At 44.7% G+C, this 26,858-nt stretch overlaps 1 protein-coding gene across 1 annotated transcript in view; it reads right to left on the bottom strand.

Moving 5' to 3' along the window:
• Positions 1-26,858, bottom strand: part of LOC147122908 (annexin A10-like) — a 144,857-nt gene that overhangs the window by 14,971 nt on the left and 103,028 nt on the right. The window contains exons 5-8 of the mRNA XM_085962137.1: positions 25,322-25,412; positions 23,157-23,236; positions 14,577-14,636; positions 14,340-14,433 (exon numbers count right to left, since the gene is read on the bottom strand). Of these exons, the coding sequence (XP_085818263.1) occupies positions 14,340-14,433; positions 14,577-14,636; positions 23,157-23,236; positions 25,322-25,412 (325 nt within the window). The remainder of the gene's footprint in view (positions 1-14,339; positions 14,434-14,576; positions 14,637-23,156; positions 23,237-25,321; positions 25,413-26,858) is intronic.

Here is a 26,858-nt window from a genome sequence, read left to right as displayed (position 1 = left end):
CACCTTACCACACTGCCTGGGGGCGGGGGCCACAGGCCATGACTTTCCTTGTGAGGCCTGAAGGAGCTCTCCTGCTCCTCCTGGCCTCGCAAAGAAATGATTTGCACTTACTTTGGAGGGGCATCTTCGTCCTCCTGACTGCTGCTGACCTGCTTCAGCCTGGTAGGGAGCTTGTGGCAACTTCCCTGCTCAGGCCTAAGTTAAAGTCCAATCGGGGTCCCATTGACCTAATGGGACTCTGATTTGCATAAATTTATGAGGCTGATGCCTGCTTCCACTGGGCACCACATTCACCAAACTGTAGTGAGCAGTTAAAATGGAGGCCAGCGGGGTTCCAGCAGGAATGGGGCAGTAAGGCTAGATGCTTCATTTTCAGATGTCCTCCCCACACCTGTAAATTGCATCAGTCAGGCCTTGGGCGTCAATGGGGCAGCTGAGGTATACACCCCCTCCCTCCCCCACGATTTACAACTACTGGCCTGTTTTTCAGGCGAGAAACGAACATCCGACAGTTGAAATTGGCCCCCTGTGTATTTCCTCAGGGCCATTTAGCAACTACAGTACTACAACCACGAGCTTCATTAGATTGCAACTTTCTAAATTTTCCTGCATGCCCTTGGTTGTATGTATGATTATTTGTTTGTTCTGAGAATTAAGCTGCATTCTGAAATCAAAACTATTTTCATTTGACCAATATGTAAATGGTCTTCAATGCTGTGTGCAGAATCATCAACATGTTTGCCATCCTGGGGTCTTCAGGAACCTATGGGAGCCTGGCTAAAAGAGGCTGTTTTTCTGACCCTTTCCATGACTGTACATCTTTTTCATTATAATTCTCCTTTCACAGCACAGTGGATACAACTTGAAGACAAGGCTGATGGCTCCATTTCAGATACCTAAACCACAGCAGGGCAGAGATACTATTACCTGTATCTTTCTAACTGATCTGCAATCTACAGGATTTGAGGGACAAAATCACATTTCAGGTACTTTAGAGTTGATTTTAACCCTGCTTGTCCAGCAGAAACCAGGCAGGTGGGCAATTAGAATCGCCCGTGAGACTTACCCGTCCATGCCCCGCTCATTGACCACAGTGTCTGACTTGGACATGCTCTTCTGAGCAGGCAGGAAGGACACCCACCAGAAACTGGCAGGGCCCTTCTTTAAATATGCAGCCCCGGCTCTGATGATGTAATTGGGGCTTGACTGCTATTTTAACAATGAGCCGGAGTGGGGAAGTGGTTAGGGCTATCCTGCCAGTTCAACCTAACGGGAAGAGGAGTCGAGGCCAGAAGAGGCACAAAGAGGTAACTTTTTTTTACTTTCCTTGTGGGCCCTCCTGAAACCCCCTCCTTGTGACTTACCTGAGCGCCGGGGACCCTGGCCTCCTGCCGTCTGACATTGCGCTTCCAACCGGTGGCCAGCTGCCAATGTTGGGTGGGAAACATACTGGGAACATGCAAATGAGGCCCAGGAGTTAAAATCGCCCAGGCCTCACGCTGCTGAGGTCGGGACGGTTTGTCGACCCCCCTTGGCTCCCGCTCGCCTGATTCCCATCCCGAGTTAAAATCGGGTATTTTGACAATACAGCTGGCAATAAAATCATCTTATCTTTTCAAAATGGCATTCTCAACAACCTTGCTATAAACCAAAGGACGGAAGTAAAATTTGACCTAGACAAGGACAACAATTCGTTAGATAATTAAAATGCAGATACAGATTTGCAGACTCCTATGAGGTTAAGCCTCTGCAGGCTAAAATTTTATGCCACTTAATTAGGTTATTGACCTTAGTTAAACTAGGGAAGTCTAACTTTGTTTTTGCAACTCAAATCATTTTAAAGAAATGAGACACATTCTCATTATGTAACAGCATTATTTATTTAGTACAGTATTGCTCAAAAAGTAATGACAATCTTTCCAGGAGCAATAAGTAGAAGAATATTTTCTGCATAAAAATCTTTCTTAACCAAAAGACATCTCACAATACCTTCTCAAACCATCAAACTGATCATCTTGGTTGTTGAAACTGATCCCAGAAAAATTCACTGTATTTCCAGCAGATCCTCTAATGAATAATACTCTGGTGGTCCTGCTTCACGGGGCTGATTCCAACACGACTGAAGTACCTGATTTAAGGAATCTCTGAGCTGGCATTGTGATGGAGTTCCTTTTTGCATGGTACATGTTATAAGTTTGGGTCTGCTACTCATTGAAGGTGTCTCCCACTCAGCTGGTTGTTCTCTGCACTAAGCCACAAAGATTCCTAATGCTTTACCTGTTTGAATAAATAATAATTCATACAGTCAGTTAATGGACTTTAATCTCTTGCTGCTTTTCTATTTATATAATAATGGCCCAGAAATTCGGGTCTCCACAGGTGAGTACGCACAAGGTACTCACCCGTAAGCCCAATGGAAGTGCCAGTTTCCTGCATGCACTGCGCATGCGCGGGAAACCGGCACTTCCGTTCCCCTGAAAGAAGGGGTTCAGAGGTCGAACGCGTGCACAGGAGAGGCTGCGCGTGCGCATCGAACTTACATTTTTATTGCAGGTTTTCCCGGGAGGGTAAGTCTCCAGAAGTTAGACATGTAAAAAGCAGTCGCAAGGCCTGTTTTTTACAAGGTAAGTGGTGAATTAATTAAAATTAAAACATTTTTAAATACTTTAAAGTAAGGTAAGTTTATTTTTAGCCCCGTTAGAAAATAACTTTTTTTTTCAAAAATTTAAATTATTGTTTAAAATAGTTATTTCATGTAATTTATAGTTTATTTAAAAAATGAGATTAAAAAAAAAATTATTTGAAGATTTAGTGATGTTTTGGGGTTTATATGTAGCCTGGCGAAATGGAGCAGCACAGGACACGAACTTTCGTTTTTGGGTTTTTTTTATTCTGTATTAATAACTTGGGTCTAGGTTTAGGATGAAATTGTAAATACATAAAACACAGTCGATAAAATACGGCAGTGGCTTGCCCAGCTCTCCTCAGAGCACATCTCTCACGCTGGATCTAGAAAATGGAGGCTGTGAAGAAAGGGGAGGTTCCTTTGGCATCACATGGCCCTACCCATAACCCTTTTCTCCTTTTTTCAAATTCTAAAGGGGAAAATGAACCGCGCCATCTAGTGGACTTAAATATTCACTGCATTTTCCCACTTGGCTACATTCTCCCCTGCTTTAAAGTCAACGTCCTCGGTGACTTAGCACCCATTTTTCACTTCTTTTACAGCTTCTCGAAAAAATGCAGTACCCAGACTCGATAAAACATGAGAGAACACCTCAGGGCTGAGTGAGACTGCATTACAGGCTGACTGAGGCAAATGGTATGGGTTAGGGTTTACCCCAGCATTGGCTCTTTTAGTTCTGCGAGGAGCCGGAATGGGTACCTCAACCTCAGTCCCACACTCAGAAGGATCTGAATGCTCTGGCTCAGAAACAGCTTCTGATTCCTGTACATCTTGGGCGTTACCAACAGGATCATTGTTTACTTTTTCCTCCTGAGTTAACTCTGGATAGGTGACTTCCTCTACCACAACAAACTCAGTATCAGAGGGCTCTGGCAACGATTCTGTCAAAAGAGTGACAGGGGGTACGGTGACAGGGGACTTGGTTCTCGTCCGCCTAGGCTCAGGGACAGGGGTAACACATGGCCTAAGATTAACTCTATGGACCCTTTTTAAAGGACCGCCCTCTACAGGCTCAACTGCATGTGTAGTACCCTGTACCTCCACCACTCTGTACACAGTAGGACCCCAAGCATCCTGAATTTTGTTCCTACCCAAAGGCCTGTGTCGTAAGTATACCAACTGACCCACCTCAATGGTTGGACAGTACACTTTGTCTTTGTTAAGTTCAATTCTTTGAGCTGATTTCTTTTCAGTGTACTCTCTTGCCCTTGCATGTGCCTCCTTCAAACGCTCTTGGTGGACAACCAACCACTCATGTTTCTTGTCTAACACTTGCTCCTGACCTAATAAAGTATCTACAGGAAGGTGTGGATGAACCCCGAAAAGCAGATAGTACGGTGAGTAGCCAGTCGTAGCATGGGGTGTTACATTGTAGGCATACACCAACTCAGATAAGTGCTCAGGCCAGCGGCGCTTCTTTTCTGGAGGCAGTGTACGCAAAAGATCATGTAAAGATCTGTTGAATCTCTCACATTGAGCATTTCCTTCTGGGTGGTGTGGGGTAGTGCGGGTTTTCTTTACACCATAAAGCTTACACAGCTCGGCAATGATTTCACTCTCAAAATTTCGACCTCTGTCTGAATGCAATCTTTCTGGGACCCCATACTTCATGAACCACTCTTTGAGAAGGACTTTTGCCGTGGTATCAGCCTTTTGGTCCCGAGTAGGGAAGGCTTGTGTGAATTTAGTGAAAACATCGGTCACCACTAACACATTCTCACGACCATCGGAGGCCGGTTCCAGCATGGTGAAATCTACAGCAACTACTTCAAGGGGCCGGGAGGCTAGAAATGATTTCATAGGGGCATGTATCTTGGGGTGGGGCATTTTTGTCAAAACACACCTCTCACATTTCTTGACCCACTGTTCCACATCCTCATACATCCCAACCCAAAAACATCTCTGTCTCAAAAGGTTCTGTGTGCGCTCTATTCCCTGATGGCCCATACGATCATGCACACCTTCAAGCACGACTTCTTTCAAACAAGAGGGCAGTAGTAGCTGGTGACATTCACCAACATGGACATCCTCGATTACACGGTACAACAAACCATCTTGCTCACAAATACGGGGCCATTGCTTTAACGTGGATAATACTAGCTTGGATAACTGCGACCTCTCCTTGTAAGTTGGCCTTCGCTGCTCACCCCAAAACTTCCTAAACACGCTGAGGGTGGGGTCTGTGTCCTGAAACTTACGTAGTTCCTCTTTAGAGTAACCGGGAAGTGTTGGTGTGTTACCCTGCAACTCACTACGCTCAGTACTTTCTTCTGCGTCCGAAACACGGATCTGTCTGACTTTACAGCACTTGACTCCTGCTGTCACTAAGTCTGGTCCTAGAGCTGTTCCCTTGTGAGTGACATTACATATGGCCACACAACCATCATAGTCTGCATCCCCACTGTCTGACTCGGGCTCCCCTGCTAACGGCTGCCTAGAGAGGGCATCTGCTGCTGCATTACAGCGGCCTGGGCGGTACTTGACGTCAAAGTCAAAAACAGCTAACTGAGCCACCCATCTTTGCTCAACAGCACCTAACTTAGCTGTAGAAAGGTGACACAGGGGGTTGTTATCTGTTATGACAGTGAACTTGGAACCTAGAAGGTAACCTCGAAATTTCTCTGAAACAGCCCATTTGAGGGCGAGGAGCTCTAGTTTCATACTGCTGTAGTTTCTGTCATTTCTTTCAGCATTCCGGAGCCTCCTACTGGCATATGCTATCACTCTCTTCCTATCTCCCTGCTGCTGGTGGAGGATGGCACCTAATCCTAGGTTACTGGCATCCGTCTCTACAATAAAAGGCTGAGTGAAATCTGCGTAACCTAACACTGGAGCACTGATCAGCTTTTCTTTCAGCTGTTCGAAAGCAGCTTGGCACGCAGCTGTCCATGAACCTTCAAACAACCGTTTTGCTTTTGCTGGGCTGTCTTCCCTAAGGCATGCATTGACTACGTCATGGAGAGGGCCAGCTCGTTTAGAAAAATCCTCAATGAACCTCCTGTAATAACTACAGAAACCAAGAAATGACCTCAGATCTTTGACTGTACTGGGGACCGGCCACTTCTTTACGGCGGCAATTTTCTCTGGATCTGTCCCTATACCCTCCCCTGAAATTTGATGCCCAAGGAACCTGACTTCCTGCTGCAGGAAGTGACACTTTTCAAGCTTTACTTTCAAACCTGTCTCTTTCAGTCGTCTTAGAGCTGTCTCAAGCCTCTCTAAATGGTCCGGGAAGGTCTGAGAGAACACAAGGATGTCATCTAAATACACTAATAGGATGTGGAACACTAAGTCGCTCATAGTCGCTTGCATAAGTCGTTGAAAAGTCGCAGGTCCATTACAGACACCAAAAGGCATTCTGAGGTACTCAAAAAGGCCAAAAGGAGTTGTAAAAGCAGTCTTAGGCCTGTCACTTTCACGAACAGCAACCTGGTGGTACCCACTTGCAAGATCAATGGTCGAGAAGAACTTTGCACCATGAAGGGCATCAAAACTCTCGTCAATGCGGGGCAAAGGAAATGCGTCACGTCTGGTTTTTGAGTTTAGTTTCCTAAAGTCAACACATAGTCGTATGTCTCCATCAGTCTTACGAACTACCACTATGGGTGAAGCGTATGAACTATTGCTCTCCTGGATGACACGCTTTCTTAAAAGCTTAGTGATGTGGTCCCTCACCTCTTTGTACAGTGTAGGTGGAATACGACGGTATGGCTCTGTAACTGGTGCGTCATCTACCAAGTTAATCTCATGCTCAACTTTATCAGTGTAGCCTAGGTCCTCATCCTTAAAAGCAAATACTTCCGAATACCTGGCTAAAAGTGCACCTAACTCTGCTTGTTGGCCCTGTGTGCCACCTATGTGTAGTTTGTCCAAAAGCAACTGAATGTCTTGGTCTGTCATCTGTCCTTCTTTTCTGCCAACAGTTACTTCCTCTGTGTCAGCGGAGATGCGTTGAAATCGCACCTCACAGGAGTCCTTGTCCACACACTCTGCCTGAGTCGGAATACCAAGCCTGGTCCTGGGGCTTAACCACACATCCTCCTCAGAGAAATTTACCACCTGCACTGGAAATAAATGTCCCTTTGATTCAACTAGAGTGGGGACAACTACCAGGTCACCTGGCAATGGTGTGTTACCTGGCTCCAACAGCATTTTAGTGCTGCCACCTGACTGAGTTTTAAGTCCCTTTACATAGACTGTAGCTATGGAAGACGCAGGCACATGTACAGCACCCCTACCAGCTACACGGACAGAAGATGACTTTGGAGTGATGTTACACTGTTGTACTTGCTGAAATGCTTCCCTCCAATCTGAATCCAACTTTCCCCCTAGAGTAGTGTCAAACTCAGCATGAACTAGTTGTCTGCATCGGCTGATGATGTTCATACCAATAAGACCTGGTGCTGCAGGCTGTGACTGCTGATGCTCTTTGACTACCAGGAAACCACATTCGGGTAAGGTTATGCCCATAGTTTCAACGTCTAACTCAAGGTAGCCCAAGTAGGGAATGTCCAACCCGTTGGCGGCAGTGATCTTAAGCCACCCGGTTGTAGGCAGCATATCCTCATCCCTCCCAAGTAAGTGCTCTCTGAAAAAAACTTCAGTAATAGTGCTGACTTGGCTCCCGGTATCCAGTAAACAGTTAGCAGTAACCCCCCCAATCTTGAGATCTACTACTGGACATTTACCTACTGCACGGTCAAGAAATCTGTCACGAATACCAGTACTGTTCTGAGAGCCTGCAGGTTTTCCTCGCATTGCCCGGCTCATGGCAATCGAGGGAGTTAGTTTTCCTGCACCCCAGCCAGCATTGGTGGATGTGTTTGCTACCTCGTGCTTCTGAGGACACTGTTTGGCAATGTGCCCCGCCCCGTTGCACTTAAAGCAAATAGGCTGACCTTCATCAGTGAACTTTGGCTTGGCTCTAGGTTTCCCAACCTTGTCATTACCCGTGTTTTCCTTCTGTAGAGCAAGACCCCGTACTGCCTCTGTTAGTTCCCCGATAGCTTTACCCTGTTCCGCCACCACTTTAAGAACATCCTGTAAAGTGACAGCCTGGCTGCCTGGTACCCCAATGGCAGAACACTGAAGATCCCTCCCCGTACTGTCACACACTACATTCTTGCTCTTTGCAACTTTAGTGCTACAGGGCTGGTCTTCTAAGGACCATAAGACAGCTTCCTCACGTACATCGAACAGGGTAGACTGGGGGTTGTTTCGTACAAACTTGCGCAACTCTCTCCGGAGTGAGGGATCTCTAACACCATCAACAAATCTGTTTCTGACAACCCGTTTTGTGTCCGGCACAGCATCAGGTGATTGCTTTACCAAAGTTCTCATAATCTGAGCGAGTGCATGTGAGTATTCTCGGAAACCTTCACCCTCTTCTTGCTTGCGTCCATAGAAAGTTTCTAACAGCTGGGACTCACTGCGTTTTTCGGTGAAAGCCCCCCTTAGGTAACTGAACAGGTCACTGGGCTGCTTAGACTCTCCACCCAACCGTAACCTAATTTCCTGTAGGGCTGCCCCCCTCAACAAAGATCAAATGAAATCTACCTGCTCTGCAGGAGTCTGATCTGTAGCTCGTAGTACACTTTCAACCTCTTCAATAAACTCATCAACTGAACGACTATCTTTGGATACCTCACCACTGAATGGTTGGATCTGACGCTCTCTGGGTACATACACATATGACTTGGTTGCCCCATTACCTAGAGTGGCAATAATTGCCATTGCTTGGTCATGGTTTTTTTTCAACTCTGAAATCTGTGCCTTGAGTTCATCTATCTGGTTGCCCTCACCCACACTAGAGGTATTGTCCTCACCATCCGAATTGTGAGCTCCACCCGCCTCCTCAGGAGGGTCTAACATTTTGACTCAGTTCACAAGTCCCTGACAGTCACTGAATGGGATGGCCGCTGCGACGATTCTTCTCCAATGGTGTCCCTCCTCGGTGCCTTGATGGGTCCTCTCCCAGATTGGTCCTGGCACCCTCTGGATCCCGTCTGTCTGGTCTGGTCCTCCTTAGCAACCCCAGGCAGCACTCTCCGTCCGTCTCCAGGTCCACTTGGCACCACACTGCTCTTCCCCCACTGCTGTATTTTATGTAACTTTCCCAAGCCTGAGAAACTCCAAGCTAACAGACCCCACTCCTGGTACCAAAATGTGTAGCCTGGCGAAATGGAGCAGCACAGGACACGAACTTTCGTTTTTGGGGTTTTTTTATTCTGTATTAATAACTTGGGTCTAGGTTTAGGATGAAATTGTAAACACATAAAACACAGTCGATAAAATACGGCAGTGGCTTGCCCAGCTCTCCTCAGAGCACATCTCTCACGCTGGATCTAGAAAACGGAGGCTGTGAAGAAAGGGGAGGTTCCTTTGGCATCACATGGCCCTACCCATAACCCTTTTCTCCTTTTTTCAAATTCTAAAGGGGAAAATGAACCGCGCCATCTAGTGGACTTAAATATTCACTGCATTTTCCCACTTGGCTACATATAGAAACATAGAAACATAGAGATAGGAACAGGAGTAGGCCATTCGGCCCTTCGAGCCTGCTCCGCCATTCAATGAGATCATGGCTGATCTTCGTCTGAGATCTTAGCTGATCTTACCAGTTTAGTACCCCGTCCCCGCCTTTTCTCCGTAACCCTTAATCCCCTTAGCCTTCAGAAATATATCCAATTCTCTCTTGAAAATATTTATTGAATTAGCCTTCACAGCCCTCTGTGGCAGGGAATTCCACAGGCTCACCACTCTTTGAGTGAAGAAATTCTTCCTCATCTCTGTTTTAAATGATTTGCCCGCTATTTTTAGACTGTGGCCCCTGGTTCTGTGCTCCCCTGCCATTGGAAACATTCTCTCTGAATTCAGCCTGTCCAGGCCTGCCATAATTTTATATGTTTCGATGAGATCCCCTCTCAATCTTCTAAACTCCAGTGAGTACAAGCCCAAACTATTCAATCTCTCCTCGTAGGTCATTCCCGCCATTCCAGGTACCAGCCTGGTGAATCGCCGCTGCACTCTTTCCATGGCAAGAACATCCTTCCGCAGATGGGGCGACCAAAACTGTACACAATACTCCAGATGCGGTCTCACCAGCACCTTGTACAGCTGTAGTAAGGTATCCCTATTCCTATACTCGAACCCCCTTGATATGAAGGCCAACATACCATTTGCCTTCTTAATCGCCTGTTGCACCTGCATGCTCTCCTTCAGTGACTGGTGCATAAGAACACCCAGGTCCCTCTGCACTTCCCCATCTCCCAATCTATTGCCATTTAGATAATAATCTACCCTCCTGTTTTTACCCCCAAAGTGGATAACCTCGCATTTATCCACATTATAGTGCATCTGCCACGTATCCGCCCATTCCCCCAACCTGTCCAAATCGCACTGTAGCCTCCTGACATCCTCATCAGAGCCCACCCCTCCTCCTAGTTTAGTGTCGTCAGCGAATTTGGAAATATTGCATCCAATTCCCTGATCCAGATCATTTATATATATTGTGAACAGCTGGGGTCCCAGGACAGATCCTTGCGGCACCCCGCTGGTCACTGCCTGCCACTCCGAAAACGAGCCGTTTATTCCAACTCTCTGTTTTCTATCCGCCAGCCAGTTCTCTATCCACGTTAATACTTTGCCCCCAATCCCATGAGCCTTAATTTTGCATGATAATCTTTTGTGTGGAACCTTATCGAAGGCTTTCTGGAAGTCAAGGTACACCACATCCACTGGCTCTCCCCCATCTATTTTACCAGTTACTTCCTCAAAAAATAGTATTTATAAGTTTGACAGCCCTTCCTGTCAAACTTATGAATGAAGCATTCCCTGCTTCGATTGGCTCCCCATGGCCCATGTGATCCCAGGGGACGCATCGAACTAACTGCGCCCCTGGGATACGCAAGCACTGCGCGCTGGCAGTTGGAGGAGGCCCAGGAATGCAATTCCACGGGGGCCCATAGCACAATGGCCGACGCGCAAGTTAAGTGCAGGTCGGGGGCTTGCACCCGCGGGAAGCCCTCGACCAGAATTTCTGGGCCATTACTTATTAACAAGTTATAACCAATAAGCTTAAATATGACTTACTGTCCCAAAAAAAGTTGAACAAGTGGTATAATAATAATGTTGTTCTATTTTCTACTCACCTTTTAGCTGTATGGTCTCCTGGAGGGGTGGGGGAGTGATTTTTCTGGTCACTGTGTGTAGTAGCAGTGTAAAAACTTTCAAAATTCTCCCTCTGGTCTCCATTTCCACAGTCTATCTTAATGATCTTTGGCTTTCAGCTGTGCAACGCTCTGCTCTTCGGGTCTCAGTTCCTCCTTCCTTTGTGCCTCCTGCACCTTTAGCGTTTGTATATCTCAACAAACATGTAAGCTTCTCATTGACCAATATAGTATGGCCATCGCCTTTATTGTCATCACCAGCTTGGCATGTTGGAAAGAATTGATTTTTTCTTAATCCTCCAAAAGATCATGGGGGAGAAATTCCCCATCTTTGTGCCTCCTGTGGGGAGAGCTAACAGGCGCAAAGCGCGCCTGGCTGTGGCGCTGACCGCGCTGACTGCCAAATTCCACGGGAAGTTAGCGGCGGTGCTATCGGGTTGCGCCACAGTCTCACGCGCCCAGAGATCATGACGTTATCTCCGGGCACATCGCCCCGGTAGAAAAATTCCCCTTCGCCCCCTGCAGCAGCACCGGGCGATGGCAGCGACTGCTGCAGGGGACGCGAGCAGGGTGGCCGGCCACTAGTAGGGCGGAAGTTAAAGGTGAGGTGAACAGCCGCCCTGAAAAAAGTGTCGGCTTTTTTGAAAAATGTTTTTTTCCTCTCCAGATGCAGGTTCCGTGCCATGATCGGTCAGTCCGGCACTCTGCTTGAGTGCTGGGCTGATCGCGCAGCATCCCCGCTCCCCGGTGCTTCAGGTAAGTTAAAAAAACTGCAGAGTTCGCAGTGTGGGGCCCTTCCCTTTAATTCAGAGAAGAGCCCCTGTAACGCATCAGTGCCACTCAGCCCAGTGGGTGGCGCTGCTGAGCTGTGTGCCCTGGGTCGTGAACTTCCCCCCCCCCCCCTCTTGCGCTCCAAGAAGGAAGCGGAGCTTGATTTAACGCTCCACTTCCCTCTTGGAGCAAAAAGTGGGAATTTTAGAAAGGCTGAAAGAGGTTAGTGCCTGGTGCTAACTTTTCCAGCTTTTCTGATTTAGCGCCCCAAACGGGGCTTGAGGGAAATTTCTAGCCCATCACATTTGTCTTTGCAGCCATCTTTTGAGCAGTTGTTTTTTAGTCTTTTATTGCTTTTCTCCTCCATGTTGGAAATCTTCCAGAATACTCTGAAGGCACAGCAAGTAGTCAGTGCAATGGTCACAGCATTAACAAATCACCCACATCATCTTTTCAATTGCTTTTACTAGACACTGTGGATTCCCAAATTTGCATACATTTTTGAATGACATCCTCTGAGCAATTTCATGAATAGAAATTTGCAGGAATTGTTTACTTTGAAAATGGTATTTATCATTTTCCAGCAAGATAGAAAATTGATCTTATACTTTCAGCAACATTGCAAACTTTCATTTGCACCATTAAGTGTGACAGGGATGTGTTTTTGCAACATCACACAAAATAAAATGAATTTGTTCTCAGGATTGGGCGATGCTAGCAACTTTGCATTTATAGTTACTTTGAGAAGGTGATAGTGCGACTTCTCTTTGAACCGCTGCAGTCCTTGAGGTGCTGGTGCTTTCACAATAGTATTAGGTAATTTCAGAATATTAACCCTGCGATGTTGAAGGAACAGTGATATATATCCAAGTCAGGAATGGCGTAACTTGATGGGAACTTCCCACAACATTGCTGCTGTTGTGTCCTTCTCGGTGGGAGAGGTTTCAGGGGAGGAAGGTGTTGTTGAGGTGCTGCAGTGAGTCCTGTAGCTAGTAAGTACTGTAGCCACAATATGCAAGTGGTGGAGGGAGTGGATATTCAGTCCATTGACAGAGGCACTGATCCAGCAGACTGCTCTGTCCTGGATGGTTTTTGCCTGGTTCTTGTAGCCATGGTGTTGATATGGCTGGTCCAGTTAATCATCTGCATTAAGATTTTGTACTCAGGCACCTTGAAGGCATCACTTAAAGCTTTACTCACTAAGGTCATACCAATGGTTCATAAATTGCCATACAAGGGTGAAAAGTGATGGTGCACTTGTCTATCATCAACCTTTGAAATGAGTGAATAAGATAAAGAATTGGGGGGTGGGGGGGAACTAATGATTTGGAAGGAAAATATGGCGGAAAAGTGCATTAAATCATTTCATTCTTCTTAGAATTGGAATTTTTACTCTTCTGTAATTAAAAAAAATAAAATAGTACTGGAGGAGAATGGCTTCTGAGCTCTCTTGCACTCTGGGTAATTAGTAATCTTCACCAAAACTGCACTAAAATGTCATCAGCAGTGTAATGGTAGTAAAGGGCCAAATCTGTGCTTCCAACAATCTCCGTGCAGAGTCATGCTCACAGGGAGCACACTGCAGGCAAGTGCATGCCATGTGATGCTCCGCCCATTAAAATTGATGGTTGGAAAATCACAATTCCACACCCACAGGTACTCCTTATGACAACGGCTCCCCCGGGAACATGGTGATTGTGCTTGAAATGCGAATTTAACGTTAATATGGAAGTTCTTTGATCCTTGGTGCGTGCTGCATTAGCTGATCTTCGTATTGGTATTACATTTTGCCATTAGTGACCTTTGTCTAGGGTAATATAAGCCCGGGTCCTTGTTCCTGATCATGAACCAGTGACCCATGCTGGAAAATGAACCTGTGTGGACATTTGGTGATGACAGGATTAGGCTCGGCTGTGGTGCCCCCTTTTGATGTTCTGATAGATGAATAGTGGTCACTTTAATGAAATGCCAGAGGGTTGCTGGGACCTGTGGACCTTTCCCTCAGCATGTGCCTGCACCTTCAGGAGAGGAGGGAGGATAGACTGGACAGTTGGAATTTTAGTTCTGTATAATGTGGGCTATGTTATATATCCAACTAAATTCACATGTGAGCATCAATTTTTTCTGTTACAGGAAACTCTCGTTTAAACGGCACCTATCCGGAATTCTCTATTAACCGGCAAAATTCATACTCCGAAAACAACACCTCAATAACCGGAAATGTTGCCGAGTCTGAGTCCGAGTCTCACGCAGTGGCCGAGTTAGTCAGTGGGGGTAGTTCTCCAAATTGCCACTACTCGGCTTCTTGGCGCTGTCGGACGTCCGAACACCTCAATAACAGGACTCTGACTCTGTTTGTTAAAAATAGCCTCGATAGATAACCCTCTCCGTCATCCGGAATTTTTCATCAACCGGCACCATCCCAGCCCCGTCAGTGCCGGATACCAAAGAGTTTCCTGTGCTTTAACACTGATTCTAACAAGTGCCTAAACAATCAGGTTCTAAATATAGTACATTACCAACATAATTTTTGATTTAATTCAAACGTACAGCAGAAATACCTGTTACTTCCTGTGAAAGTTTAAATAGCTGTTTTAAAAGGTAATTTGATCCCTGTTTTTGTGATACGAGTTGTATGCATGTCATTCTGCCTTTATGGTTTCCATATACTAATAAAGTAATTCAGAACGTCCAACAATAGAAACTATAATTACCTAGCCACAACTGCTGATAGCTCTTTTTACACAGGATATATTGCAGCATATTTTTATGCTCCCCTGTTTTGTTTTGGCAAGCTTCCCAAAGGACCTACAATATCAAAAGTTAAAAGAAAGAATTAGTAGTGTCATGTTGTCTATTAGCTCTTCAAACTCCTTTGCTCAATGATTTAGTTAAGGCCAAGATAACAAAGTACATTTGAAAGTAAAGCGTGTAAAAGATTTTTCTTTTACCGTGGCATCTTGTGCAGCCATGCCTTGGTCCTCATATCCATATCCCTCTTCTCTGGCTCCCTGTGAATTTTGGACAGTATTAATTGTGGTGACATAAGTAATCAGAACAAGAGTGAATTTACTATATCCTTCTGCTACCAGGCAACATTTTTGCAGTGGTCTGAAGGAATTATTTATGGTAATACCCTCTGTATGTGTGCCTATGATGATTTTTCTTTTTCAAAGGTGAAATACTAGGGCTCATAGTGTAGAACACCACGTAGGCTTAAATGAGTGGGAGCGAAAATGAGTCAATTTAAAAAGTAATGCTAAGCTCGAGTTTAAAATCTATAGGCTGCAGTAAGTAGGGAAGGCTGAGGAATGTAAGAAATTCCACAGTTTTGTGTTAAGAGTATGAGATGCTGTGATGAGTCTTAAGGGTAGTGTTTCTGAGTCAGAAGGTACCTGACCTGCTGAGAGTCTGGATCTGAAAATCTACACTTTGATTTCAACACTGTTAGGGAGGAAGCCAATGTTTACGGCTGGCATATTTAGTCCTTTGAAGGAACAATAAAGGAAAGCCCAAAAGGCCATTGTAATATTGATGAAATAAAGGACAAGAAGATTGTGATTATGGGCCTGAAATCCCATGGGGTTTGTCCAGGTCTCTTGCCATAACTTTGGTGGGAGACCAGTAGAACCCCCAGAGAAATGGTGAAACTGGCCATTTTCAGTGTTACTGCTGTTTCTCTGTGGGTTTCACTAGACTCCTGCCAAAATTACAGGGGAAGACCAGGAGAATCCCAACAGAATTTCAGAGCCAAGGTGCTATTGGAATATATTTGTTGCCAAGTTATGGATAAAACTTCAGCATGTGACCTTTAGCTCTGGACAATACAGTTTCCACTTGACTGCGTTAGTTTATTTTTTGTGATAAATCCATTTTCAGCTGTTTTAATCAAACTTCACCAAGTTACCATTCTTAAATAAATGAAGGAATTTTTTTAAAAATTACGTTTTAAACTGCTGCCCAATTGCGCTTGTTCTTGGTGATACGCAAATGAGTTTCAGTGGAAACTCGGGGAAGAAAAACACTTTTCAAAACGGACGCAATTTTGACTGCAATTTGCGCCGGAATCGCCGATTGAGCCAAAGCAGAAACTCTACCTCTATGTCTTTAATACTTTTGTTAAAAAATGCACAAAAAGGTTTGAATTTTGTATCTGTGAATCTAGCCATGGACATAACTACTATCAGGACAGATAAAGGACCACACCTGAAATGCCAACCTATCTTTGTGTAAGTATGCATTTTCTGTTTTTATTTAGATTTTCAGCAATTTCAGTTTTCCTTTTACCTTTGCTCCCCTCTCCCTTTATAGTCCCCATGAAAAATAGAAAACAGATATGCAGATGTGGAGATGTTTTTCCCTCTGAGTGTGCAGACTATGCTGCCTTAAAAAAAAAGCTGCAGGGCTCCATCTTTTTGCTATCTGTCTTCTCATGTTGAAGCACCACTTAAATTCTTCCCTTCACACCAATAGGTGGCAGTAGGGCCTCAAGCACTGTATTGGTCCGAATGACTTTAATTTCCGAAGCTAAGCACCAGTAATGGAATAATTGTAAGGTACAAAGGAATGGTCACGATGTTCTAAATGTGTTTTAATGATGGATTAATCTAATAAATGGGAAAAAGTAATCAGTTGCCATTGAAAAGGATCCCAATTACAATGAAACAACTCTTAAAATGCTTTTGAATGAAGATCGTGAGACCCTCAGTCTCTTTCCTTCTGGCATTTGTCCCTCTAGGATCTAGGGAATGAATTTCTGTGGAGTTTCCCTCACTTGTCCAACATTACTTTGGCAGAAGAGCTGCAGAAACCCCACAAAAATTGTATAAATACACTTTACATCATTATTGCGGGGTTTCCGTGGTTTTCAACTGAAGTTATGGCGAGCGACTGGTAGAAACTTGGTGGAAATTTGCCCCCTCTATTTTTAACCTGATATTTTATTATACAAGATATTAGATATTACTCTATTTTTTGCCTGTTCTGGAAAACAACACATATCAGCCCAGGAGAGATGCTTTTGTTATGGCGTAGGAAGGAAGTCATGTAGGCACTAACTGAAGGTCATGGTTCTACTGACAGAAAACTTGTTTTGAAGGAACTGTGCCCTCAGTCATTTTTTCTCCTTGGCAAGCTTAGCTTGTTCAATCTATCTTACAGAAAATAGGGGCAGAAGTCTCACTTTGGGACTGATTCGTGCTATTAAGAACAAACCAAACTGGTCACATTTTGACCACTTTGGAGTTTTCAATTTGATTGAGCATTGATCCATAGCATACACATACACACACACTAATAATGTGAGTCAGTAGTTCCTGATGATATAGCATGTTACTTAGCCTGCCTGAAACGACCTAGAGTCACCTTATACACACAAATAAAAGCCGGGACCCTGACCCACAGCCAAAAAGATGTGAAGTGAATGCCATAACAGTTATATTCCCAGGGTGCTGTGTGAGCTAAACATTTGATATTTATTTTGCTGAGCACTGCAATGACATTTGAAAGCAAAGGAGAATAGGACATTTTTCCCCTCTATATCTGGGGACCAGTATTGATCTTGCTACAGGAGAGCCAGGGCCAATGCTCACACATTAGTGGCAGCAAACCTTGCTCAGCTGCAACCTCAGAAAAAATAAAATCATTCAATGAATCAGGCAGCCTTTCACTTTGCAAGCTGTAATGTTTATTGGTGGAGTTTTATGAGCATAATTGTTACACTAAGTCACATATTATTATGAAGCACTGTCTTCGTTGACCAGTAAAAATGTTTGACAGTTTTTCAGAATAAATAATAATATTTTAAAAGTGTTTGAATAAAGTGTTATCATTTTGAAATAAAGATTTTATTGTAGAACTGTTCAAGGTGCTATTGGAATATATTTGTTGCCAAATTATAGGTAAAACTTCAATGCGCGACCTTTAGCTCTGGACAATATTATCTTCAGTGCTTGGGCAGAGTCTCGCGGTTTACCAATAGAGCAGTTTATTTCTTCTCCCTATCTCACTGCTTACCTACATTTATAGTCAGCTGTTACAAAGAGGGAGGAGTCTGATGGTATATTGCTTTGATGTGTACTACACAGTACCACTGAGTGATAAGATGACCAGCAAAGATTTGAATATACGACTAATGCAATCTTGCAAAATAAATTTTCTAACTAATGCGCTATCCTAGCAATTATGGCAAGACTGTTTTCCTTTGTGGCTTGATGCACAATATAGTTGGGCTGCAACCACAATGGTTACACTGAGAACATGACCTCCACTGCTGACGCCACTGAAGTTTGTGGGATCAGTGGGGCAGCGCATCATCAGCAAGGGGCTGATGGGTGCAAGCACCTCTCCGGGTGGACCTTTCCTCTGTGTTTATTTATTTCTCTGAGGAATCCTAAGCCTCCACAAATGAACCTTAATGAACAGCCTGGGGGAAAAATGTGTGCATTTGTTAAAGCCTTGTTAAAGGCCAATTATGGGAAGGTCAGGCACAATTACGCAGCATTGAAGGATATTCGAACAATGAGCATTAATGGTAGGTTAGAGCTGGAGTTAGTCAGTGAAGACTTGTATAATTATAAGCACAACAGTCATAGATTTTGCATAGTATAGAGGATTTTTCTGTCCAGTAGCATGACTACAGTGGCCATTGCCAGGTTACTTTATGTTGAAGAGAAGCAGTGGGCAGCCTGGAAGCAGAGAAGGCATAGATAAAGCATTGGGCAGCAGTTCTTACTGCCAGCAGGACAGACCCACCAGAGGTGGCAGCACAATGGCATACAGTCGGGAGGGAGTGGCCCTGTGAGTCCTCAACATTAACTCCGGACCCCATGAAGTCTCATGGTATTAGATCAAACCTCCTGCTGATTAAAATCTACTGCACTCCCTCAGCTGATGAATCAGTACTCCTCCATGTTGAACTCCACTTGGAAGAAGTACTGAGAGTAGCAAGGGCACAGAATGTACTCTGGGTGGGGGACTTCAATGTCCATCACCAAGAGTGGCTTGGTCCCTCCACTACTAACTGACCTGGCCACGTCCTGAAAGACATAACTGCCAGACTGGCCTGCAGCAGGTGGTGAGAGAGCCAACACGAGGGAAAAACCTACTTGACCTCATCCTCACCAATCTACCTGTCGCAGATGCACCTGTCCATGACAGTATTAGCAGGAGCGACCAACGCACAGTCTGTGTGGAGGAGAAGTCCCGTCTTCACACTGAGGACAACCTCCATTGTGTTGTGTGGCACTACCACTGTGCTAAATGGGACAGATTTAGAACAGACCTCGCAGCTCAAAACTGGGCATTCGTGAGGCGCTGTGTGCCATCAGCAGCAGCAGAACTGTATTCCACTACAATCTGTAACCTCATGGGCCAGCATATCTCTCACTTTACCATTATCAGCAAGCCAGGCAACCTACCCTGGTTCAATAAGGAGTGTAGAAGAGCATGCCAGGAGCAGCACCAGGCGTACCTGAAAATGAGGTGCCAACCTGGTGAAGCTACAACATAGGACTACATGCATGCTAAAAAGCGGAAGCAGCATGCTATGGACAGAGCTAAATGATTCCACAACCAACGGATCAGATCAAAGCTCTGTAGTCCTGCCACATCCAGTTGTGAATGGTGGTGGACAATTAAACAACTAACGAGAGGAGGAGGCTCCATAAACATCCCCATCCTCAAAGATGGCAGAGCCCAGCACGTGAGTGCAAAAGACAAGGCTGAGGTGTTCGCAACCATCTTCAGCCAGAAGTGCCGAGTGGAGAATCCATCTCATCCTCCTCCTGAGATCCTCACCATCACAGATGCCAGTCTTCAGCCAATTCGATTCACTCCATGTGATATCAAGAAATGGCTGAGCGCACTGGATACAGCAAATGCTATGGGCCCCGACAACATCCCAGCTGTCGCGCTGAAGACTTGTCCTTCAGAACTAGCCGCACCTCTAGCCAAGCTGTTCCAGTACAGTCACAACACTGGCATCTACCCGACAAATTGGAAAATTGCCCAGGTATGTCCTGGAAAGCAGGACAAATCCAAACTTACTAATTATCACCCCACCAATCTACTCTCAATCACCAGCAAAGTGATGGAAGGTGTCATCAACAGTGCTATCAAGTGGCACTTACTAATAACCTGTTCACTGATGCTCAGTTTGGGTTCTGCCAAGACCACTTGGCTCCAGACCTCATTACAGCCTTGCTTCAAACATGGACAAAGGAGCTAAATGCTAGAGGTGAGGTGAGAGTGACTGCCCTTGACATCAAGGCAGCATTTGACCACGTGTGGCACTAAGGAGCCCTAGTAAAATTAAAGTCAATGGGAATCAGGGGAAAACTCTCCACTGGCTGGAGTCATACCTAACACATAGGAAGATGGTTGTGGTTGTTGGAGGTCCATTATCTCAGCCCCAGGACATTGCTGCAGTACTTCCTCACAGCAGTGTCCTAGGCCCAACCATCTTCAGCTGCTTCATCAATGACTTTCCCTCTATCATAAGGTCAAAAGTGGGGATGTTCACTCATGATTGCACAGTGTTCAGCGCCATTTGTAATTCCTCAGATAATGAAGCAGTCTGTGCCTGCAGGCCGCAAGACCTAAACAACATCCTGGCTTGGGCTGATAAGTGGTAAATAACATTTGCGCCACACAAGTGCCAAGCAATGACCATCTCCAACAAGAGAGTGTAAAACCACCTCCCCTTGACATTCAATGGCATTACTATTGTCAAATCCCTCACCATCAACATCCTGGGGGGGTCACCATTGACCAGAAACTTAACTGGACCAGCCACATAAATACTGTGGCTACAAGAGCAGGTCAGAGGCTGGGCATTCTGTGGTGAGTGTCTCACCTTCTGGCTCCCCAAAGCCTTTCCACCATCTACAAGGCACAAGTAAGGAGTGTGATGGCATACTCTCCACTTGCCTGGATGAGTGCAGCTCCAATAACACTCAAGAAGCTCGACACCATCCAGGACAAAGCAGCCCGCTTGGATGGATCTTCTGTCCACCCTTCTGTGTCAAGGGCTGAAAGAGTTTCTAGGTTATCCCGGGAATTTTGCACAGCACACACTTTTAAGATTATTGGCAAAAGAACCCGGGGGGAAAATGAGGAAAAATTGTTTTATGCAGCAGGTTGTTAGGATCTGAAATGCACTGCTTGAAAGGTGATGGAAGCAGATTCAATAGTAACTTTCAAAAGGGAATTGGATATACACTTGAAGTGGGCAAATTTGCAGGGCTATGGGGAAAGAACAGGGGAATGGGAATGATTGGATAGCTCTGTCAAAGAGCCGGCATTCATAACAATGCTGGATGCAAGCAACAGCAGTATATTCCTGGCACAATGGAATAAAGCCTCTTTATTTGCTGTATCATTCTATGATTCTATGATAAAGTCTCAGCTAAACTCTCATCAGCCATGGGTTCCACTGAGGCCTTTTAACAGGCCCCAAAAACTTTACCAAGTAAAGGAGGGGATTGAATGCCTTAAGCAGAAGCTTCGCTGGCTCCATCAGGAGCCGAAGAAGAAAGAAAATACCTTTATCATTGGACCCTCCCCGGGTCTCCCCTCTGCCTTCGGAGCAGCATGGAGCCCCTCCGATATTTCAAGTCTCCATTGGGGCGGATGCCAATGATGCAACCTCGGAGGTGAGAACAGTCAACCTGACCACACAGTTGACCCTGTGTCTGGGATCAGTAACGGGCTCTCTGTTGTTGCATCTGGGCAGCTGGGAGTTCCACTTTCCTGGACTTCTGCCTGTCCGCAGGGTGTTCTCATAGGAACTGCAAGTTTCGATTTTTGATATTCCCGTGTTTTCATCAGCAGTTTGTGATTGCTGAAGAAAAGCAGACCACTTTTTGCAAAAAAAAAGGAATTTCAGCTCTTTTGTCTGAAAATAGCAGGCGAGAGGCTAGATTTTCTGCTCTTAATCTGGGGAAGGAGAATTGGTCGGAGAGCCATCCTGCTGGCTTCCATCTGACCACCATCACATTGGGGATTTTCCATCAGAAGTAAAAAGAAACCTTGAATACGTCTGCCCAATAATGGATCGTGTATTCAATGTGGGTAGGAATAGAGCAGCAAATTTTTGTCGTTACATTTATAGCAATGCTGGATGCAAGTAACAGCAGTGTGTTCCCAGCATCCAGCAGTTCTATGGCATATGGGAGGGGAATGAAGAATTTAACGGTGCCTTGAAGGAATGCACTCAATTGCACGTGTGGCCTGCCAACTATTTTCCTCCTGCTGTCTGCAGGCTTCGCAGAGCTGATGGTTGATCAGAGGCATCGGGTGGGTTTCTGATTGCGGGTGGTGGGCGAGGCAGGGACGCTGGATCCAGCAGGTAAGTGGAAAGGCATTTATCTCCTGGATCCAGCAGTCCTCATCTCCCTTTAGTTGGCAGGTTCCCCAAGGCCCGGAAACCCGGCCAGCCAGAGTTAAATTTGTAATGGTGGATCACCATGAGGCACGCCAGCCTCTTTATAATATTTAAATAGGCGACCTGCCTCCTGGGAGCGAGTTGACTATTTGCGCCTGTCTTGCCTCTGTTAAAACCAGAAGTGGGCGGGTTGGAGGCGGGTTGGGGTCACAATTCAGTCTTTTAACTCTTTAACCTCCCATCCGACCACAACGTACCCATTTTTTGGGGTTAAAATTCTCCCCACTGAGTCAGAATTAATCTTTTTGCTTAGTTGGGTGTCTGACACATGTGGACCCTATCGCCATATTTAAGAGTCTCCAAACAAAGCTGAGGAATCCACACAGCTAGAGTTTCTGTTTGTCTAATATGGAGCACACAATCTCTCTCCATAGAGACACATTGTATTAACCTATCCTTCTTTAGGGTCTGCACCTGGAAAGGCTTGCGTGTTCCTTTGACACTGAAAGATGTTCTGGCTGGAGTATAATTCCTGGTAGGGCCACCCAAGCCGGACAGGTCGAAAGGTATGACCCAGACTAAAGTTTGGTCCTCCTGGTAGGGAGTTGTGAGTCTAGCTAGTGACCTGTCACGTAAAATGCTTTCCTACAGCCCTGTAGCAAGATGACTTTGTTACAGACATTTAGGAGAATGATTTTGGCACTCTTAAGCTGATTGGGACTTACCTGTCTTTGAAGAAAGACAAGAAAGACCAAAATTCCCATCACCCCTTCTCAGCACTGTCCCAAAGGACAGCATCCAGCAGAACTTGGCATCCATTAGGAGCTCCAGGTACTGATATGAATTAACAATTGTGACAGACGCCCCTTGTATCTTCCAATCAAAACTTTGGAGTAAGAATGAAAGAAAATCACTTTCACTGTACATCATTTTACACAAGACTGAGATTTTTTTCGTCAGGCTTCTCTTTTGAATGAAAAGAACAGTGAAATTAAGTTTCAGTTATTTTCATGTGTTTGGGCCAACATGAGAAATCATCAAAGTTTCTTTTTGAGCATTATAGTTAGTGCTTTTCATATCAGGGCGCAATATTTTTTTCACAAAACATAAAACAGACTGGACACAATATTAATAAGTTGCAAGATACCTGTGCAAGCATCATTAAGGCATCCCTGAAGTGCCCAGATGTGTCTGAATCAATATCCTCTTCAAGTGGTACACCAAATTCTAGAAACAAAAAAAATGTGCAAAATATATTGTTAGCCATGTGAAATTTTCAAGTTTATAGATGATACAGTGGGTACGGTACAGTGCGAGGGTGACTTTTAATGGCCCCTGAAGTGGCTGCAATGTCCTCAGTTGTAATGGTTATAAAATTCAATAAGGGAACAATGGATAGACCTATCGGCAATGACCCAGGCATCATACGAGGACAAGGCTTAGGCACTTTCAGCCCAGTTGACCCTACAAGGTCTTCCTCACTAACCTTTGAGGACTGGTGCCCACAGACTACTTTAACGTAGCAAAACATCCCAAGGCACTTATCATATCTATCAGTCAACATCCCAGACTGCTCCACCACTATCCCTGGGTATGTTCTGTCCCATATAGGAGGCATAGTAGTATACATTGACTCTGGACCCCATGAAGTCTCATGGCTTCAGGTTAATAATCAGAGACCAGTTATCACAGCACCAGGACATCACTACAGGAGTGTTTCAGCAATCCATTGTCAGGTGCTTCATCAATGAGTCTCCTCCAATCATACGGTCAGGAGTGGGGCTGTTTGGTGATGATTTTACAATGTTCAGCTCCATTCACAATTCCTCCAATATTGAAGCAGTTTAGGCAACAATAAGGTTTGGGTTGACAAGTGGCAGGTAACATTTGTGCCACATAAGCGTTAGGCAATGACCATCTCCAACAAGAAAAGACACAACCACCTCCCCATGACCTTCAACAGACCACCACCACTGAGTCCCCAACATCAATATACTGGGGGCACCATCATTTTTCACCCTTGCCATGGTAATTTATGAAGTACAAATAATGCCTCAAGGGGTAAACTTTTAAGTGGTCACTCCAAGGTGCCTGAGTACAAAATCTTAATGTAGATGACTAAGTGGACCAGCCATATCAACACCTTGGCTACAAGAGCAGGGCAGAAGCTGGGTACTCTACGACAAGTGGTATGCCTTCTGGCTCCTCAAAGCCTCTTCACCAAAGATGTGATTGCACTGGAGAGGGTACAGAGGATGTTGCCAGAACTGGAGCATTTTAGGTATGAGGAAAGATTGGATAGGCAGGGTTTGTTTTCTTTGGAACAGAAGAGGCTGAGGGGAGACTTAATTGAGGTGTATAAAATTGTGAAGGGCCTAGATAGAGTAGATAGGAAGGACCTATTTGCATTAGCAGAGAGGTCAATAAGCAGGGGGCATAGATTTAAAGTAATGGGTAGAAGGATTAGAGTGGAATTGAGGAGAATTTTTTTCACCCAAATAGGGGTGGGTGTCTGGAACTCACTGCCTGAAGGGTGGTAGAGGCAGAAATGCACATCACATTTAAAAAGTACTTGGATATACACTCGAAGTACCGTAACCTACAGGGCTACGGACCAAGAGTTGGAAAGTGGGATTAGGCTGGATAGCTCTTTTTCGGCCAGCACAGACACGATAGGTTGAATGGTCTCCTTCTGTGCCATAAATTTCTATGGTTCTAAGGTTTAAGTCAAGTGAATGATGGAATTCTTACTGTTCGCCTGGATGGCTACAGCTAGAACAAAACTCAAGAAACTAGATAACATCCAGGAGAGCAGTTTGCTTGATTTTGGCTGGACTCAGTATCCATCCCCTCCATCACCAGTGCACTGTGGCTGCAGTATGTATGATCAAAAGGATGTGCTGCAGCAACTCATCAAAGTTACTTCAAGAACATCTTCCTATCCTGAAACCTCTACTACTGGGAAGGGCAAGAGCATCAATGTCATGGGAACACCATCACTTCCCAATTTCCCTCCAAGAACCAGACCTGACTTGGACATATATTGCCATTCATTTATTGTTGCTAGGTCAAAATCCTGGAATTTCCTACCTAACACCTTTGTGGAAGCACCATTGCCATAATGACAAGCAGAAGGTCTACCACTACCTTCTCAGGGCAACTAAGGGTGGGAAATACATGTGGCCTGGCCAGCGTTGCCCACATCCCAAGATCAAATAAAAAAAACAGCATAGATCCTGAAAGTCTTAATTTCTGTAAAACTAAACTGGAAGTTATTTTATTATTTGAACGTAATTGTAAAAAATGTATTACGCATCACGTAGACTTCATTGATCGCGTAGATCTCAATATTTGTTCTTGAGGCAAGTATCTCAATTAGACAGTTTTCATCTGTGCCCGCACCCTTCATTCAAAAGAACAAAATAAAACAGTTCATAAAAATGACTGTAATTAACCCAATTAGATTAATCAGATATTGAAACAAATACAATTTATGCCATCAAAAGGTGAATATACTAACAAATATTGTGTTTTGTACTAGTGGTGGTGAATCTCAGTGCTGGTGTTAGGTTCAAATGTGATGTATTAGGAGGGGCACGATGTCATGAATAATAATACTTTGAATATTAATAATGTACATGCTATCTTTTTTTCATAGTGCTTCCTGGATAAGTGTTTGAGTCAAGAAAAAAATATTAATTATTTATATCAGGGAGGATGCATGAGCAGATATATGAGCTGGAACAGAGGCCTACAATCTCAGTTCTGTTATGTACTGGTCCAAATCCATCACTTCAAAGCCATATGAGGAATCAGTTTCAGTTTTATAATAATGCATGAAAAATAATAACTTTGTTTGTGGTTTGATTATTGTAAAGAACTGTTCTGTGTAGCCTAATTTCCATTTCCAGTTCCAAACTACATGGTTGGCTCAATTCCCTATGAATTGGCACAGTTGTAAAAGTAATTGCCACGCATGCATCGGTTCAAGAAGATGGCCCACCACCCCTTCTCAGGGCAACAGGGATGGGTAATAAGAGTGGCCTCGCCATCATCGCCTACATCCTGAGAACAGAATTAAGTCCTTCTATTATACAGTGCTGTAATATCACCACTTTCATCTTGTTGCAAAGTGGTTTTAAGAACATATCAATGAGAAAGTGGTCGTGTGTCTAAAGAGTCAGGAGGTGATCAGACTCCTGAGTGCACTGAAGCAAAGTAGTGTGAGACCACCTCCATTAGGTAATCCTAAACCTCTGGGGCTTTGCACTTATAGCCAGTGCAAAGTTACATTTCAAAAATGCTCAGGTGGTCTAATAGATCTCCTGGTTAAAACTAACCAGCCAGGGAGTGAGGCACGTGCCCAAAGCTCTCTTTCCACTGAGTAGAATGTGAGGGGCAGCAGAAAGTGCAATTCAGGTTTGTAATATACATACCTGGTCTAGGACCAGTATCCATAGTCTAACAATGTCAATATTATTAATAAAGAAAGAAATATTCACGTTAAGTGAAATATTCCTGGACCATGCCTGTGTGCACGAGACTGCCAGGAGCAGCGAATATTGGAAATTCAGGTGGGTTGGAACGCACACCCACAAAGGAACCCGCATTTATAACAACAACAACAACTTGTATTTATTAACGTAGTAAAACATCCCAAGGCGCTGCTCAGGAGTATTTTAAGACAAAAAATTTGACACCGATCCACATAAGAATAAATTAGGGCAGGTGACAAAAAGCTTGGTCAAAGAGGTAGGTTTTAAGGAGCGTCTTAAAGGAGGAAAGAGTGGTAGCAAGGCGGACAGGTTTAGGCAAGAAATTCCAGAGCTTAGGCCTAGGCAACAGAAGG

Source organism: Somniosus microcephalus, chromosome 2 (genome assembly GCF_052327205.1).
Source record: "Somniosus microcephalus isolate GS21.2 chromosome 2, FLI_Smic_1.0, whole genome shotgun sequence".
Lineage (NCBI taxonomy): Eukaryota > Metazoa > Chordata > Chondrichthyes > Squaliformes > Somniosidae > Somniosus > Somniosus microcephalus.
This window is presented reverse-complemented; position numbering and strand designations above follow the sequence as displayed.